Source organism: Bombina bombina, chromosome 6, assembly GCF_027579735.1.
Source record: "Bombina bombina isolate aBomBom1 chromosome 6, aBomBom1.pri, whole genome shotgun sequence".
In the NCBI taxonomy this organism is placed as follows: domain Eukaryota; kingdom Metazoa; phylum Chordata; class Amphibia; order Anura; family Bombinatoridae; genus Bombina; species Bombina bombina.
In genome coordinates, this window is record NC_069504.1 from 775565404 (window position 1) to 775585874 (window position 20471).

Here is a 20471-nt window from a genome sequence, read left to right on the forward strand (position 1 = left end):
AAAAACAAAAAAGTTATGTGTCAAAACAAATTCCAACAAATTGAGCAGAAACTCTTTCACCTCTTGACTTATATTGGTGTTTTTGGATAAGTAATAAGTAATCGCTCTACATCCCCACTGGGTCTTAATGCTTGTGTAGAGCGATTCTACATCACAAGTAACCAATAACGACGAATTCATATCAAGCTTCAGATCATTCACTTTATTTAATAGGTGCATGGTGTCCCTGGTATAAGATGGAAGAGATTCCACAATATATCTCAGCCTTGCATCTATATATTTACTTGCCTTCTCGGTCAAAGATCCAATCCCAGAGACTATAGGTCTCCCGGGTGGTTTTGACATGTTTTTATGGACCTTAGGCAATAAATAAAGTGTGGCTATTTTGGGTGATTTTACTTCAAGAAAGTTATACTCCTTTTGGTCAATTATGCCATTAGTGAAAGCTGATTTAATTAGTTTGTTGTAACTGTTCAAAAACATATCCATAGGGTTACATAATAGTGGTTTGTAATTTGTTGGATTGTTTAATTGGCGAAATGCCTCTTCACGATACATGTTGTCAGGCCAGATAACTATGTTCCCACCCTTATCACTACATTTAATCTGAATATTCTTCTATACACAAAGGCTCAGTCGCATGTGGACACTGCAAAGTGTGCCAACATATGGTTAAAAAAGAATATACAATGGATAGGTTTGGTAAAAAATGGGCAATAAAAGAACATATTAATTGTCAAAGCACTAATGTGATTTATTGTATATCCTGCAGCTGTGATTTACTCTACGTTGGCATGACCACACGATGCCTGGGCACACGTATGACTGAACATCTTAGCAATATCAGGACAGCCCAGAAAGATATAGAAAAGAAGAAACAAATCACTAGTGTAGCCAAACATTTCCTAATGTCTCATAAGGGGAACACCAATGCAATGAAATGTTGGGGGCTTGAAAAACTTAAACCTGGGATAAGAGGTGGGGACACCGAGCAAAGATTGTTAAAAATGGAAACCAAATGGATTTTCAATCTGAACTCGGTTATACCCAATGGTATGAATGAATTTAACAATTATTGGGTGTATATCTAAATAATTTGTGAGCATTGAAACATAATCCATGAACTGAATTAACATATATAGTCCACCGTGTACCCGTGATTTGACATCAGGGAGATTGATCACTGCCTTAGGTAAAAAGGTAGATGATTATTCCCTGATGTTGTATTTAATGGCAAAAAGTGGTGGAAAGTCCTGGTCTGTAAATTGAAAATATGTACAAGTTTGGATTTGGAATCATTACTACATACACAAACATAATGAGGACATAACTATATACCACTAAACCAGCACCTTATAGTACCATAAAAGGCATCTTATAGTTATTTTGCGCTCCATAATAATCTAATTGTATATTTACTATAGCGTGTGTAAGTCTTCTAAGAATATTTTCCATACGATACTTGTACTCACTACGTTTACAGTATTTGAGCATAAATATATGTTATCACATCAGTGTAGAATCCTTTATGTTTCTAATAAGCTTACATTATATTATTCAATTCAAAGTGCAGGCATTTCATGGATAAGCTCAATACCACTCGATATTCCTCCAATCACATCACTACTTTTGATAGGCGTGTGCCGAAAAACGAGCTGATTGGTTGTTGCGGAGGTGGAGGTCCCGGAAGTGTACCGGATTGGTAGAGAGAAATTGGTCTATGAATATTTAAGTCCTGCACTCCGAAGCCTCTGCTTACTCATTTTTCTAAAGAAAGTGTAACATTGAGAAAGGCGATATTAGAGCCGAAACGCGTTTGTTCCGCACTTTTGACTATAGGTCGACCACTCACTCCAGCCACCTGAAGCCGATGTATCCAGCTCTCGGCCAGGAAACAGAGGAGTGTTTGGCGGCCATATTTTAGTTTTAGTTTAATACATGGTTGTGGGTAATTTAAAGGTTCCTAGGGATTTTTATCCCAGATTTTAAACACAAATAATAAAGTATGTATTTTAGTATATTCTTTTGACCGATATGAGTGAGAGTGAGTGCTATAGTAACCCCTTAGCTGCCTAATTCTTTTTAGTCCTATAGTTATATTACAAGGGGTAGCACCGGAATTTATTCTATATTCCAGTCTCGCCTAGTCTATGGTGTAGTGCCAGTTTTTCCTTTTTTTGTTCTAATACTGTTACATTTAATGTGAGAATTGTACTCGCATTTTTCCCTTAAACTTGAGCACACACTCTATATAACCTGGTTTGTTTATATAATGGCCGTTTTTGATTTAGGAGCAGAAATGCTCCAGTGGACTAATGATATAACTAGTCTAACAGCAGAATTAAAAAACAAAAACACTGTGGAAATTAATAATACTTTGGAATGGTTTGAATCTCTGAAACAACTAAAAAAGATAAGAAGGAAACAAATTAAAAAGCAATGGAACATTGGCATGTACAATTTCTATAAAGAAAATAATGTCATTCCCAGAGGCTTGCGTTTGAAATTGTTTCCTTCCTTCAAAGATTTTAAACCTGAATTCAAATTAAAGTGGGAAAGTGCACTAACTGAGTGCTCAATAAAATTAATGGGATATTTAACTGAGTATGAACTAGACAAACTTACAGAAATTAATGCAGATATTGCTATAATCTGTGATGAACTTAAACAATATGAGATTAATGAGGAATTTCAGAAATCATACAAAAAGATTAAGGGAGAAGTCGAGAAGTTTGCACGTTTCATATCTGAGAAAAAAGAACGTAAAATCGACAGAGACCTTAAAGATTATTCCTCTGATACCATATACGCATGGGGAAAAAATATGAGTGCAAATTCAGATATAGACACCTCAGACAGAGAAGGAGACAGCACTGATGCGGATGCATCTGATGGGGAGTCTATACCAAAAACCATACTTAAAAATAAAAATAGAATTCAGCCTCATAAAGTCAATAACGCTAACATCCCTTTAGGCGGAGAACCAGAAGGGGGCGCAAAAGCAAAACCCAGAACCAGGCGACAAGTGAGATTCACACAGAAATCCCTACATCACAAGAAGTAAACACCACTGAGTTAAACATTATTAATCTCTCCAATATAATTCTGACACCTGACCAAATATCTGTCCTGAAAAAAGGCCTATCATTCATACCCACACCACAATTCATAAGTTTCGAAGGCGATTAAAGATATACATTTATTCATTCGTAAAATCCTTTTGAAAAAATATTTCAGGCAATCCTGATCAGGACCAGCTAAATGCCTCTGATCAGGCGTCCATCAGTGATCTAATTTCTCTACTAGAGGAATCTATTAGTAATGTTGAAACTGAAGATAACAATAGTTGCGCCAGAATCTTAAAAGTAAAATCAAAATTTGTTCCCCCTAACAACACATCATTCAATGCATTAACTTTCCTAAACTTAGTGTGCCAGGATGTCCTCGATATCCATGGTCATATTGGAACATCTAACTATAATCTGAGTAAGGAAGAGAATGTAGCGTTGAAACAATTATCTGAAATGAAGAATATTCAGATTAAATGTAGTTGATAAAGGTGGGAACATAGTTATCTGGCCTGACAACATTGTATCGTGAAGAGGCATTTCGCCAATTAAACAATCCAACAAATTACAAACCACTATTATGTAACCCTATGATATGTTTTGAAACAGTTACAAACAAACTAATTAAATCATCTTTCACTAATGGCATAATTGACCAAAAGGAGTATTAACTTTCTTGAAGTAAAAATCACCCAAAATAGCCACACGTTATTTATTGCCTAAGGTCCATAAAAACATGTCAAAACCACCCGGAGAGACCTATAGTCTCTGGGATTGATCTTTGACCGAGAAGGCAAGTAAATATATAGATGCAAGGCTGAGATATATTGTGGAATCTCTCTTCCATCTTATACCAGGGACACCATGCACACCTATTAAATAAAGTGAATGATCTGAAGCTTGATATGAATTCGTCGTTATTGGTTACTTGTGATGTAGAATCGCTCTACACAAGCATTAAGACCCAGTGGGGATGTAGAGCGATTACTTATTAACTTATCCAAAAACACCAATATAAGTCAAGAGGTGAAAGAGTTTCTGCTCAATTTGTTGGAATTTGTTTTGACACATAACTTTTTTGTTTTTGACGACAAGTTCTTCTTTGCAAGTATGTGGTACGGCCATGGGCACGTCGTGTGCCCCTACATACGCGAATATATACCTGGGCTGGTGGGAGGGAAACTGTGGTTTTCCACGAGGATCTTAAACATCTTTACCTCAACATGTATCCCACTGGTCCAGGTATATAGATGATATATTCCTTTGTATGGGATGGACCTGAACACCTTTTGTCCTGAATTCATCAGCAGTCTCAACAATAATCCCTTTGGATTATATCTCACATCCACTGTAGAAAAGTCTAAGGTTGAATTTTTAGACCTCTATATTGAGAAGGTCGATAACTCCATTGCAACAAATGCATATAGGAAACCTACATCTACCAACAATATCCTACATGCAAGCAGCTACCACCACCCCCAATACTTATAAAGGGTTACCAATGGGGGAATACATTCGCCTAAGACGAAACTGCAGCACTATTGAGAAGTATAAAGAATCAGCTAGGGATTTGAGACAAAGATTACTAGAACGAGGCTATTCAAGAAAGATACTAGCTAAGGCAATACAATAATGCATTGCTGAAAAGATAGAAAGGAGTTACTCACTCCAAGATCAAGAGAAAGTAATAACCCTATCAGGTTCATAACGACATACTCACCCCAGAGTGATAAGATCACCAACATTCTGAAAACACACTGGCATGTTCTGACCCAGGATACATTATTGAAACCATTGTTAACAGATAGACCACTGGTGACTTATAGGAGAGCTAGCAACCTTAATGACAAATTAGTAACTAGTCATTACGATAGGAATGCTAAAAGGGATCCTATACACAAAGGCTCAGGTCGCATGTGGACACTGCAAAGTGTGCCAACATATGGTTAAAAAAGAATATACAATGGATAGGTTTGGTAAAAAATGGGCAATAAAAGAACATATTAATTGTCAAAGCACTAATGTGATTTATTGTATATCCTGCAGCTGTGATTTACTCTACGTTGGCATGACCACACGATGCCTGGGCACACGTATGACTGAACATCTTAGCAATATCAGGACAGCCCAGAAAGATATAGAAAAGAAGAAACAAATCACTAGTGTAGCCATACATTTCCTAATGTCTCATAAGGGGAACACCAATGCAATGAAATGTTGGGGGGCTTGAAAAACTTAAACCTGGGATAAGAGGTGGGGACACCGAGCAAAGATTGTTAAAAATTGGAAACCAAATGGATTTTCAATCTGAACTCGGTTATACCCAATGGTATGAATGAATTTAACAATTATTGGGTGTATATCTAAATAATTTTGTGAGCATTGATAACATAATCCATGAACTGAATTAACATATATAGTCCACCCGTGTACCCGTGATTTGACATCAGGGAGATTGATCACTGCCTTAGGTAAAAAGGTAGATGATTATTCCCTGATGTTGTATTTAATGGCAAAAAGTGGTGGAAAGTCCTGGTCTGTAAATTGAAAATATGTACAAGTTTGGATTTGGAATCATTACTACATACACAAACATAATGAGGACATAACTATATACCACTAAACCAGCACCTTATAGTACCATAAAAGGCATCTTATAGTTATTTTGCGCATCCATAATAATCTAAGTGTATATTTACTATAGCGTGTGTAAGTCTTCTAAGAATATTTTCCATACGATACTTGTACTCACTACGTTTACAGTATTTGAGCATAAATATATGTTATCACATCAGTGTAGAATCCTTTATGTTTCTAATAAGCTTACATTATATTATTCAATTCAAAGTGCAGGCATTTCATGGATAAGCTCAATACCACTCGATATTCCTCCAATCACATCACTACTTTTGATAGGCGTGTGCCGAAAAAACGAGCTGATTGGTTGTTGCGGAGGTGGAGGTCCCGGAAGTGTACCGGATTGGTAGAGAGAAATTGGTCTATGAATATTTAAGTCCTGCACTCCGAAGCCTCTGCTTACTCATTTTTCTAAGAAAGTGTAACATTGAGAAAGGCGATATTAGAGCCGAAACGCGTTTGTTCCGCACTTTTGACTATAGGTCGACCACTCACTCCAGCCACCTGAAGCCGATGTATCCAGCTCTCCGGCCAGGAAACAGAGGAGTGTTTGGGCGGCCATATTTTAGTTTTAGTTTAATACATGGTTGTGGGTAATTTTAAAGGTTCCTAGGGATTTTTATCCCAGATTTTAAACACAAATAATAAAGTATGTATTTTAGTATATTCTTTTGACCGATATGAGTGAGAGTGAGTGCTATAGTAACCCCTTAGCTGCCTAATTCTTTTTAGTCCTATAGTTATATTACAAGGGGTAGCACCGGAATTTATTCTATATTCCAGTCTCGCCTAGTCTATGGTGTAGTGCCAGTTTTTCCTTTTTTTGTTCTATTACTACTGTTCTGCCAATACAAATTGCTGTTATTTGTATTATTGTAGGAGAGATTACTGTACCTCGTTCAGACAAACCCCTGAAGTACTGGGCAGTTAATAAACAGATTTCCAGCTCTGGCAAAAATGGCCCAAAAATATCTTTCTGCCCCATGCAGTAGTGTGGAAAGTGAAAGACGGTTCAACTTAGAGTCGAACCTCCATACAAATGTCAGATTGATGTTATATAACAGCCCTACAACCCAGTTGTATCACCCCCTTTAAATTTAATATTTTATTGTAATATTTTTTATTTATAAACATGTTCAGTGAACTTTTTTATTATTTCATAATGTCTTTTGAATTACAGCCCTTTATAATTATAAAGAAGGAATCTTAAATAATTAGTCTGTATTGTGCTCGGTAATTGGTATCAGCGAGTATTTGAAAACAAGTATCGGTACTTGTACTCAGTCATAAAAAAATGGTATCGGTGCAACCCTAGAATTTTCATTCAAAATATCACAACATACCACTATTCTATAGTGTAGCAACTAGTAATATTAGTACTACTTACAGCGTCTGTTAATATTTTCTGTCGCTTTTTCTTCAGAGGAAGAATTATCATCTTCATCGTCCTCATCTTCAGCTGAGGGGAGGGCATCTGTGGAGAAAAGAAATCAAATTTAAAATTAGACATACACAAAATAAGGGCTTGAGCTTCTCCAAATCTCTCCGTTCAGTTAAAGGGACACTAAACCCAATTTTTTCTTTCATGATTCAGATAGAGCATGCAATTTTTAACCAACTTTATCATTTACTCCTATATGTTTTCTTCATTCTCTTGCTATCTTTATTTTAAAAGCAGGAATGTAAAGCTTAGTAGCCGGCCAATTTTAGGTTCAGCACCCTGGATAGCATTTGCTTATTGATGTCTACATTTAGCCACCAATAAGCAAGCATAACCCAGGTTCTGAACCAAAAATGGTCCGCCTCCTGCTTTTTAAAAAAAGATAGCAAGAGAATAAAGAAAATTTGATAAATATGAATAAACTAGAAAGTTGCTTAAAATTGAAGTTTTGTTAGAATAAAATACAAAGCACAAAGTATAAATATATTTTACGCTTCAATTTTGATCTTGAAGCTTTATTACATTCAAGCTTTGCACTTTCAATTCAGTGTTTTAATGCATTTAGATTTTGTAACCAGCAGTAAAAAAATCCACATACTACGTGTTACAAATATAATCTTTACATTAACACAACTGTTAGTCCAATTTCTAAGCAGCAAAAGACAGTTTTATAATTAAGCAAAACAAAACCACAAACCGAAAAGAGGAGAACTAGAAAAGAGGTAGACTATCACTGCTAATAACATTCTGTTATTCATTCTTTAAGAAACTTTGCATTTAAATGCAAAAATTTCACACATGACCACATGCTCCTAGCTGAGGCTGGTTCTCTTTTTGCAGCTATTTTGCCTGCAGCAGAGAAGTGGCATTCAGATGGTGTTGAGGTGCCTGAGATGCATAAGTAGGGTTTTGCCCATTTCGTCAAGGTGGGATATTTATCTTTGCTAGCTCCGCCAATGCAAAGTGTTTTCCTCCTTGCAAGGGGCCTCTCAATAAAGCCTGGACTTCATTCTAACATAAAAAACATAATTTATGCTTACCTGATAAATTTATTTCTCTTGTGGTGTATCCAGTCCACGGATCATCCATTACTTGTGGGATATTCTCATTCCCAACAGGAAGTTGCAAGAGGATCACCCACAGCAGAGCTGTCTATATAGCTCCTCCCCTAACTGCCACCTCCAGTCATTCGACCGAAGACAAGCAAGAGAAAGGAGAAACTTTAGGGTGCAGTGGTGACTGTAGTTTAAAGTTAAAAAATACCTGCCTTAAAATGACAGGGCGGGCCGTGAACTGGATACACCACAAGAGAAATAAATTTATCAGGTAAGCATAAATTATGTTTTCTCTTGTAAGGTGTATCCACAGTCCATGGATCATCCATTACTTGTGGGATACCAATACCAAAGCTAAAGTACACGGATGAAGGGAGGGACAAGGCAGGTAATTAAACGGAAGGTACCACTGCCTGTAAAACCTTTCTCCCAAAAATAGCCTCCAAAGAAGCAAAAGTATCAAATTTATAAAATTTTGAAAAAGTATGAAGCGAAGACCAAGTCGCCGCCTTACAAATCTGATCAACAGAAGCCTCATTTTTAAAGGCCCATGTGGAAGCCACAGCTCTAGTAGAATGAGCTGTAATCCTTTCAGGAGGCTGCTGGCCAGCAGTCTCATAAGCCAAGCGTATTATACTTCTTAGCCAAAGCGAAAGCAAGGTTGATGAAGCCTTTTAGCCTTTCCTCTGTCCAGAGTAGACAACAAACAAAGCAGATGTTTGACGAAAATCTTTAGTAGCTTGTAAATAATACTTTAAAGCACGAACCACGTCAAGATTGTGTAATAGACGTTCCTTCTTTGAAGAAGGATTAGGACACAATGACAGAACAACAATCTCCTGATTGATATTCTTATTAGATACCACCTTAGGTAAAAACCCAGGTTTGGAACGCAAAACTACCTTATCTGCATGGAAGATCAGATAAGGGGAATCACATTGTAAGGCAGATAACTCGGAAACTCTACGAGCCGAGGAAATAGCTACCAAAAATAGAACTTTCCAAGATAAAAGTTTGATATCTGTGGAATGAAGAGGTTCAAACTGAACCCCTTGAAGAACTTTAAGAACCAAATTTAAACTCCATGGCGGAGCAACGGGTTTAAACACAGGCTTGATTCTAACTAAAGCCTGACAAAAAGCCTGAACGTCTGGAACATCCGCCAGGCGCTTGTGCAAAAGGACAGAGCAGAAATCTGTCCCTTTAAGGAACTAGCTGACAATCCTTTTTCCAATCCTTCTTGGAGAAAGGATAATATCCTGGGAATCCTGACTTTACTCCATGAGTAACCCTTGGATTCGCACCAATAAAGATATTTACGCCATATCTTATGATAGATTTTCCTGGTGACAGGCTTTCGTGCCTGAATTAAGGTATCAATGACCGACTCGGAGAAGCCACGCTTTGATAATATCAAGCGTTCAATCTCCAGGCAGTCAGTCTCAGAGAAATTAGATTTGGATGGTTGAAAGGACCCTGAAGTAGAAGGTCCTGTCTCAGAGGCAGAGTCCATGGTGGAAGGGATGACATGTCCACCAGATCTGCATACCAAGTCCTGCGTGGCCACGCAGGTGCTATCAAAATCACTGATGCTCTCTCCTGCTTGATTTTGGCAATCAGACGAGGGAGCAGAGGAAACGGTGGAAACACATAAGCCAGGTTGAAGGACCAAGGCGCTGCTAGAGCATCTATCAGCGTCGCCTTGGGATCCCTGGACCTGGATCCGTAACAAGGAAGTTTGGTGTTCTGGCGAGACGCCATGAGATCCAGTTCTGGTTTGCCCCAACGATGAATCAATTGTGCAAACACCTCCGGATGGAGTTCCCACTCCCCCAGATGAAAAGTCTGTCGAATTAGAAAATACGCCTCCACCTGGGATATGGATAGCTGATAGGTGGCAAGAGTGAATCTCTGCCCAGCGAATTATCTTTGAGACTTCCAACATCACTAGGGAACTCCTTGTTCCCCCTTGATGGTTGATGTAAGCCACAGTCGTGATGTTGTCCGACTGAAATCTTATGAACCTCATTGTCGCTAGCTGAGGCCAAGCCTGAAGAGCATTGAATATCGCTCTTAGTTCCAGAATGTTTATCGGAAGGAGTGTCTCCTACTGAGTCCACGATCCCTGACCTTCAGGGAGTTCCAGACTGCCCCCCAGCCTAGAAGGCTGGCATCTGTCGTTACAATTGTCCAATCTGGCCTAAGAAAGGTCATACCTTTGGACAGATGGACCCGAGATGGCCACCAGAGAAGAGAATCCATGGTCTCTTGATCCAGATTTAGTAGAGGGGACAAATCTGTGTAATCCCCATTCCACTGACTGAGCATGCAGAGTTGCAGCGGTCAGATGTAGGCGGGCAAACGGCACTATGTCCATTGCCGCTACCATTAAAGTGCATGTAAAGTCAACCTACTTGCTCTTCATCAAAGTGTTTGATTGCCAAAATAAACATTAGTTTCATTCATCATAATTTTAAAATCTTATTTGAAAAGTAAATATATATTGTTTTACTTGCTATTCTTATCGGCGATTCCTCCGCCTGCCATTTTGGTCCCACATTTGTTTTTTGATTGACACTTTACTTTCGTAATCTTTTTTTCACCCCTGGGGCGTCAGGCCGGTTGTTCGCTACGTAACTGCGCATGCGTGAACTACTCGATGACGTTGCATAGTAAATGCTCGTCCGCGTTTCGCGCATGCGCAATACGAATATCTAATCAGTTATTATAGGTGCCGAGGTTTAGAGCGTATTGATTGCTGTACGCATGCGCTTATTGTCATCCAAATTTTAAACGCATGCGCAAATATAACCCCTCATCGTGAACGAGCTTCAAACCAACGTCATAGAGTGGGCGGTAAAGATTGAAATGATGCAGGGGAAATACAGGAATAAGACGGTTGGGAGGAGCTCACTGCTTAGAACGTAAATAAGTTTGAATTGAAAAAAATATATAAACATTATTTATTTAAAAAAAATATTATTGCGGTTTGACTATATATAATATTGTGAACAAGTAGGTTAAATTTAATATCGAAAAATTTACATTCACTTTAAGCCGATTACTTCCATACACTGAGCCACCGAAGGGCGAGGAGTGGAATAAAGAACACGGCAGGAATTTAGAAGTTTTGATAACCTGGTCTCGGTCAGGTAAATCCTCATTTCTATGGAATCTATTAGAGTTTCCAGAAAGGAGACTTGTGAGAAGGGATAGAGAACTCTTTTCTTCGTTCACTTTCCACCCATGCGACCTCAGAAATGCCAGAACTGTGTCCGTATGAGACTTGGCAATTTGGAAATTTGACGCCTGTATCAGAATGTCGTCTAAATAAGGGGCCACTGCTATGCCCCGCGGCCTTAGGGCCGCCAGAAGTGACCCCAGAACCTTCGTAAAGATTCTTAGAGCTGTAGCTAACCCAAAGGGAAGAGCTACAAACTGGTAATGCCTGTCTAGGAAGGCAAACCTGAGAAACCGATTACGATCTTTGTGTATCGGAATGTGAAGATAAGCATTCTTTAAACCCACTGTAGTCATGTATTGACCCTCCTGGATCATAGGTAGGATGGTACGAATAGTCTCCATCTTGAATGATGGGACCCTGAGAAATTTGTTTAAGATCTTTAGATCTAAAATTGGTCTGAAGGTTCCCTCTTTTTTGGGAACCACAAACAGATTTGAATAGAATCCTTGTCCCTGTTCCTCCTTTGGAACTGGGTGGATCACTCCCATAACTAGGTGGTCTTGAACACAGTGTAAGAATGCCTCTCTCTTTATCTGGTTTGCAGATAATTGTGAAAGGTGAAATCTCCCTTTTGGAGGAGAAGCTCTGAAGTCCAGAAGATATCCCTTGGATATAATTTCCAATGCCCAGGGATCCTGGACATCTCTTGCCCAAGCCTGGGCGAAGAGCGAAAGTCTGCCCCCTACTAGATCCGTTACCAGATAGGGGGGCCAATCCTTCATGCTGTCTTAGAGGCAGCAGCAGGCTTTTTGGCCTGCTTACCTTTGTTCCAAGTCTGGTTAGGTCTCCAGACCGACTTGGACTGGGCAAAAGTTCTCTCTTGTTTTGTATTAGAGGAAGTTGATGCCGTGCTCGCCTTGAAGTTTCGAAAGGCACGAATATTAGTCTGTTTGGCCCTTGATTTGGACCTATCCTGAGGAAGGGCATGACCTTTTCCTCCAGTGATATCAGAAATGATCTCCTTCAAACTAGGCTCGAATAGGGTCTGCCCCTTGAAGGGAATATTAAGCAGCTTAGACTTTGAAGTAACGTCAGCTGACCATGATTTAAGCCATAGCGCCCTACGCGCCTGAATAGCAAAACCAGAATTCTTAGCCGTTAGTTTAGTCAAATGAACAATGGCATCAGAAACAAAAGAATTGGCTAGCTTAAGTGCTCTAAGCTTGTCAAGTATATCATCCAATGGGGTCTCTACCTGTAAAGCCTCTTCCAGAGACTCAAACCAGAAGGCCGCAGCAGCAGTGACTGGGGCAATGCATGCAAGAGGCTGTAGAATAAAACCTTGTTGAATAAACATTTTCTTAAGGTAACCCTCTAACTTTTTATCCATTGGATCTAAGAAAGCACAACTGTCCTTGACAGGGATATTAGTACGCTTAGCTAGTGTAGAAACTGCTCCCTCCACCTTAGGGACCGTTTGCCATAAGTCCCGTGTGGCGGCATCTATTGGAAACATTTTCTTAAAAATAGGAGGGGGAGAGAACGGCACACCTGGTCTATCCCATTCCTTAGTAATAATTTCTGTAAACCTTTTAGGTATTGGAAAAACATCAGTGTAAACAGGTACTGCATAGTATTTATCCAATCTACACAATTTCTCTGGCACTGCAATTGTATCACAGTCATTCAGAGCAGCTAAAACCTACCTGAGCAACACGCGGAGGTGTTCAAGCTTAAATTTAAATGTTGATATCTCAGAATCAGGTTGAATCCTCTTCCCTGAGTCAGAAAAATCACCCACGGAAAGAAGCTCTCCTTCCTCAGCTTTTGCATATTGTGAGGGGGTATCAGACATAGCTACTGTAGCTCTGTATTTCTTCTAACTCCAGAGCTGTCTCGCTTTCCTCGTAACCCAGGTAGTCTGGATAATACCGCTGACAGTGTATTATCCATGACTGCCGCCATGTCTTGTAAAGTAAATGCCATGGGCGCGCTAAATGTACTTGGCGCCTCTTGAGCGCGAGTCCCTTGAGCGGGATTTAAAAGTTCTGACACGTGGGGCGAGTTAGTCGGCATAACTTCCCCCTCGTCAGATTCCTCTGGTGATAAATTTTTTAAAGACAGAATATCGTCTTTATTACTTAAAGTGAAATCAGTACATTTGGTACACATTCTAAGAGGGGGTTCGACCATGGCTTCTAAACATAATGAACAAGGAGTTTCCTCTATGTCAGACATGTTTAAACAGACTAGCAATGAGACCAGCAAGCTTGGAAAACACTTTAAAGCAAGTTAACAAGCAAAAAATAAAAACGGTACTGTGCCTTTAAGAAAAATAAAAAAGGTCAGAATTTGAAAAACAGTGAAAAAAAGCAGTAAATCAAATGAAATTTTTACAGTGTGTATAATAAGCTAACAGAGCATTGCACCCACTTGCAAATGGATGATTAACCCTTTAGTTTAAAAAACAGATAAAAAAAACGAGACACTTTTTTTAACAATCACAACAAACTGCCACAGATCTGCTGTGGCCCTACCTTGCCATACAAACGACTTTGGAAAGCCTAAAAACCCTTTAGAGAGGTCCTATAGCATTCAGGGGACTCCTTGAGGGAAGTTGGATGTCTCAGTCTGCAAAAGTTGCTGCGCAATTAAGCGCTAAATTAGGCCCCTCCCACTCATGTCTACACAGTGAGAGGCCTAAGAAAACGGTTTCTAGGCAAATTTAAGCCAGCCATGTGGAAAAAACTAGGCCCCAATAAAGTTTTATCACCAAAACATATATAAAAACGTTTAAGCACTCCCAGCAAACGTTTTATATGACCGGAATTGAAAAATAATAAGAGTATTACCTCTGACAGTAAGCATGATACCAGTCGCTATTAAATCACTGTAATCAGGCTTACCTTAAATAAATCTGGTATCAGCAGCATTTTCTAGCATTTACATTCCTCTAGAAAAAAATTAAACTGCACATACCTCATAGCAGGATAACCTGTACACCATTCCCCAGCTGAAGTTACCTCTCTCTTCAGTTATGTGTGAGAACAGCAATGGATCTTAGTTACAACCTGCTAAGATCATTAGAGACCACAGGCAGATTCTTCTTCTATTTTCTGCCTGGGACCAAAATAGTACAACTCCGGTACCATTTAAAAATAAACTTTTGAATTGAAGAAAAAACAACTACTTTTCACCACATCTCTCTTACTGCTTCCATGCTTGTCGAGAGTTGCAAGAGAATGACTGGAGGTGGCAGTTAGGGGAGGAGCTATATAGACAGCTCTGCTGTGGGTGATCCTCTTGCAACTTCCTATTGGGAATGAGAATATCCCACAAGTAATGGATGATCCGTGGACTGGATACACCTTACAAGAGAAATATATCTATGTAAATAACCAGCTATAAGGTTAGGGAAAAATATCTAGCCTGCTCTTAAAATAACAAAATATATAGTTACAGGAAAATGAATCTGGTAAATATCACAATTTATTAAAAAATAAATAAAAATCAATAAAAAAAAAAAAGTCAAAAGCACCAAGGACTATATCTCAATAACAGGACAAAACCTTACACATTTATCTATACAGTACATAGAATCAGCAATAGCAAGCGTTCAGCTAATAATTGTACAAACAGATAATAGTGCACATCAATTCAAACAACTCCCATCAATCTAAGACTAGGTGTAAATAACAAGCTTGGCACTATATCATGCAAAGCATAGTCCCAAATCACCTGATTTAATATAAACAATCCAAACGATGACTCCTATTTCTGAGTTGCACATAAGCCAGGAGTAGTTGTAAACTTAAAAAGAAACTTACACTTTCTTGAAAAAGTGAAAAGTAAACATCTGTAGATGTCCTTTAGGCTAAGGACATAACCATAAAACACATAACCATGTGCATGAGTTTATCAGAGTAAAGCATCTGGCGCGTTGCACAGACCAACTAATCGATTATGAGATTCGCTGACAACTATTTTCATAATTGATTATATCGACTAGTTGTTGCAGCTCTAGATTTTACAAGTTCTGATTGTGCTTTGAATGCTCCATTGTAATTCTAACAAATACTTGTATTTTTTCTGTGTGAAACAAGACTGACAGCTTAAAAATCAAATGGATAGTGGAGTTCCCGGGGCTGGATATCTCAGGATGTGTCTGAAACTCTAACAACTCTCATTCTCTAAACATTTTACACCTGCTTGTTTTAGAACACTAGAACACTACCTAGGTGGGTACATATACCAGAACTATTCTGGCTATAGTGCAAATGGTGGTGGACACAAAAGTGCCATCTGTAAGGTGGAAATTGTAAAAACTGTGCGTCCCCCTCGAAGACGGGCATTGCACATACTGGAGCCCTTTTAATGGCCTCCCAGGAAAATAGGCAATGTACAAAAGTAAGTAAAAACTGATATGTAGCTCATTAAAGGGAAAGTCAACACCAGAATTTTTGTTGTTTTAAAAGATAGATAATCCCTTAATTACCAATTCCCCAGATTTGCATAACCAACACAGTTATAATTATACATGTTTTACCTCTGTAATTACCTTGCATCTAAGCCTCAGTACACTGCCCCCTTATTTCAGTTCTTTTGACAGACTTGCATTTTAGCCAATCAGAGCTTTCTCCATGGTAAATTCATGTGCATGAGCTCAATGTTATCTATATGAAACACGTGAACTAATGCCCTCTAGTGGTGAAAACTATCAAAATGCATTTAGATTAGAGGCGGCCTTCAAGGTCTAAGAAATTAGCATATGAACCCCCTAGGTTTAGCTTTCAACTAAGAATACCAAGAGAACAAAGCAAAATTGGTGAAAAAAGTAAATTGGAAAGTTGTTTAAAATTGCATGCCCTATTTGAAACATGAACGTTTTTTTGGACTTGACTGTCCCTTTCATAGCTAGGGCTGCAGGCCGTCTACCACAAAATATTAGACAAACTCTAGGTAACTGGGCACAATGATAGGTGGGGTCACACATTGCCCCCTAAAAGCCCCCCATCTTGATCAAACCATATTGTATTTTTCACAACTGAGCTGTCTTTTTACCACAAACCATTTCATATCTTAAGCTGCTGCACAACACAAACAGTAGTGATTCAACCGCTTTGACTGTGACTCATTTCTTTCTGCTCCATGTTTGTAATGCATTGAGGAATATGAGGCCTTTTACATTTAAAGGGGCACTGTACTATAACAATTATTTCTTATACTTACTGCAAAGTATTAACTCTCTCTCTTATATATATATATATATATATATATATATATATATATATATATATATATATATATATATATATATATATATATATATATATATATATATATATATATAAACAAAGTGAAGCACTCACTAGACTTTAGATATCAAAGTGAAATATTTATTTAGTAATAAATATTTCACTTTGATATCTAAAGTCTAGTGAGTGCTTCACTTTGTTTCTTGCTGTATACTCCTCAAGAGCACCCTGGCAGTTGCAGGACGGTGGTAAGTGCATATACCTTTAAACTTTTGAGATATATATATATATATATATATATATATATATATATATATATATATATATAAATTTCTGTATTTATAATAGATGTTTTTCTCATAAAAACCATCACCTAGGAAATGGGCTGAGCCTGCAAGTTCAGCAGAACTGCTAATGTTATTTATGTTCCTACTGAAATGCCAATTATGGCTGGGGGGTTAAATAAACATAGGAAGCTATTTCACAAACAAAATCTCTCTCTCTCATACACCCCCACTCAGAGATGAATCAGTGCTATTGCCTCCTATTTACAAAGCATTTAAACAGAGAAAAAAATGTTTGTTACTCATATGTGCAGTGTAGTTGGAGATACAAAAGGCAAAATGTAGCCATTTCAAATAGCAAATACGTACAGATAAAACAGATGTTAGTGTGTGTATATATGTATATATATATATATATATATATATATATATATATATATATATATATATATATATATATATATATATATATATATATATATATATATATATATATATATATATATATATATATATATATATATATATATATATATATATATCTATCACCTGTAGGGTACATAGGAATTTGATGGCGGGGGGGGGGGGGGGGGGAGAATATCAAAAGTAAAGAATCCACATCTCTTCTACAAGGGCAGTTATACATTTACCTAAAAGATAAACTCTGGTTTGGTTAATTGTTTACCATTGTGTTTATAAAGCTTTTTATTCATTAAAAGGAAATTAAACCCATATTTTTTTTTTCAAATTTACATTATCAAACATGCTTTATTATTTTGGCTGAAAGAGCAACAATGCACCACTGGGAGCTAGCTGAAAACATAAGGTGAGCCAATGACAAGAAGCATATATGTGCAGCCACTAGTAGGTACATTGCTTCTCATGAGCCTACATAGGTATGCTTTTCAACATTAGAAATTAGATAGAAGAAAATTGAAAAGTTTTTAAAATTACAAGGTTCTACCTGTAAGTGTAATGTTTACTTTACTATTGCTTTACAAATAGAGTCGTTATGACTGGATTTTATATATTAGCAACTCCTGGACACTTTAAAGGAATATAAAACAGTCTGTTTTATTGTTGTAATAAAAACATTAAAAAAAACACTAAAGTAGTGGGTTACACTTAAAGGGACAGTCTACACCAGAATTTTTATTGTTTTAAAAGATAGATAATCCCTTTATTACCCATTCCCCAGTTTTGCATAGCCAACACAGTTATAATAATATACTTTTAACCTCTGTGATTATCTTGTATCTAAGCCTCTGCAAACTGCCCCTTTTTTCAGTTCTTTTGACAGACTTGCAGTCTAGCCAATCAGTGACTGCTCCCAGATAACTTCTCGTGCACGAGCACAGTGTTATCTATATGAAATACGTGAACTAACACCCTCTAGTGGTGAAAAACTGTTAAAATGCAATCTGAAAGAGGTGGGCTTCAAGGTCTAAGAAATTAGCATATGAACCTCCTAGGTTAAGCTTTCAACTAAGAATACCAAGAGAACAAAGCAAAATTGGTGATAAATGTAAATTGGAAAATTGTTAAAAATTACATGCTCTATCTGAATCATGAAAGTTTATTTTGACCTAGACTGTCCCTTTAATAGAAAGGATTAAAACTTGTATTCTTGTTTTTTTTTAAAACTTCATTTGTGCAGTGTCCATTGCTTCTTGTCACAGACCTGCAAAGGGGGCTGGGGTCTCTACGCAGTGCTCAACAAATCTATTTAAAAATTAGGAGTCAGTAAGAAGATTTAGGAGCCAGACATTCTTTTAAGAGCCAAACAGTGGTAGTTATATAAATATATATGGAAAATAACCCCAAAAGTTAGGAGCCAGAGGTAAATTTCTAGGAGCAAGTAGCTCCCTGGCTTGTCAAACCCTGCTCTACAGGAATGCATATCTAGGTTGATGTCAAATCTTCTAGGAGTAACATAAGCTGGTTTACAATTCAATAAATACTAGAGAAATAAACTTAATTTTGCCCAAGCTTAGAAGTGGACAGAATGAAACTTAAGTTACCAATCAGCTCCCACATTTCCCCAAGGGCAATGATTACGCTGAGAATTACTAAGTGCTCATTTTGTAAGAAAGTAATTAAGTTTTTTTCCCCTTTCTTTACACAATCTGTTTCTTTTATGTGTACTTTGATTTAGCATATTTATTTTTACTAGAGTAGTACCGTTTCATAAAGCAGATGCCTGATCATTACAGATGGTCCGATCATCTGCTGGTACCGGAGGGAGGTGTGGGAAAGAAACCAGGAGGCAGGTGGGCGGTCCAGCAGAGGAGGGGGAGGGGGAGGGAGTGGGATGGCCCTACACTGCAGAAAAATATAAAAAAGGGAGAGGGAGGTATGGGGAGCTACACTACAGAAAATGTAAAAAAATAAATTTTAAAAAAACATAATTTATGCTTACCTGATAAATTTATTTCTCTTGTAGTGTATTCAGTCCACGGGTCATCCATTACTTATGGGATTATATCTCCTTCCCAACAGGAAGTTGCAAGAGGATCACCCAAGCAGAGCTGCTATATAGCTCCTCCCCTCACACGTCATATCCAGTCATTCGACCGAAACAAGACAAGAAAGGAGAAACCATAGGGTGCAGTGGTGACTGTAGTTTAAATTAAAAATTTAGATCTGCCTTAAAAGACAGGGCGGGCCGTAGACTGAATACACTACAAGAGAAATAAATTTATCAGGTAAGCATAAATTATGTTTTCTCTTGTTAAGTGTATTCAGTCCACGGGTCATCCATTACTTATGGGATACCAATACCAAAGCTAAAGTACACGGATGATGGGAGGGACAAGGCAGGAACTTTAAACGGAAGGAACCACTGCCTGTAGAACCTTTCTACCAAAAACAGCCTCCGAAGAAGCAAAAAAGTGTCAAATTTGTAAAATTTTGAAAAAGTGTGAAGTGAAGACCAAGTTGCAGCCTTGCAAATCTGTTCAACAGAGGCCTCATTTTTAAAGACCCAGGTGGAAGCCACAGCTCTAGTGGAATGAGCTGTAACTTTTTCAGGAGGCTGCTGTCCAGCAGTCTCATAGGCTAAGCGTATTATGCTACGAAGCCAAAAGGAGAGAGAGGTAGCCAAAGGTTTTTGACCTCTCCTCTGTCCAGAGTAAACGACAAACAGGGAAGAAGTTTGACAAAAATCTTTAGTTGCCTGCAAATAGAACTTCAGGGCACGGACTACGTCCAGATTATGCAAGAGTCGTTCCTTCTTTGAAGAAGGGTTAGGACACAGTGATGGAACAACAATCTCTTGATTGATATTCCTGTTAGAAACTACCTTAGGTAAGAACCAAGGTTTAGTACGCAGAACTACCTTGTCTGAATGGAAAATCAGATAAGGAGAATCACAATGTAAGGCAGATAACTCAGAGACTCCTCGAGCCGAGGAAATAGCCATCAAAAACAGAACTTTCCAAGATAACGGCTTAATATCAATGGAATGAAGGGGTTCAAACGGAACACCTTGAAGAACTTTAAGAACCAAGTGTAAACTCCACGGCGGAGCAACAGTCTTAAACACAGG

General features: G+C 38.0%; 1 protein-coding gene across 1 annotated transcript in view; it reads right to left on the reverse strand.

The window, feature by feature from the left end:
- The window catches only part of FGFR1 (fibroblast growth factor receptor 1), a gene marked incomplete in the record, with an annotated part of 409849 nt that overhangs the window by 306901 nt on the left and 82477 nt on the right, over nt 1–20471 (reverse strand). Inside the window, 1 exon segment of the mRNA XM_053718078.1 lies at nt 7093–7179. Coding sequence (XP_053574053.1) covers nt 7093–7179 — 87 coding nt within the window.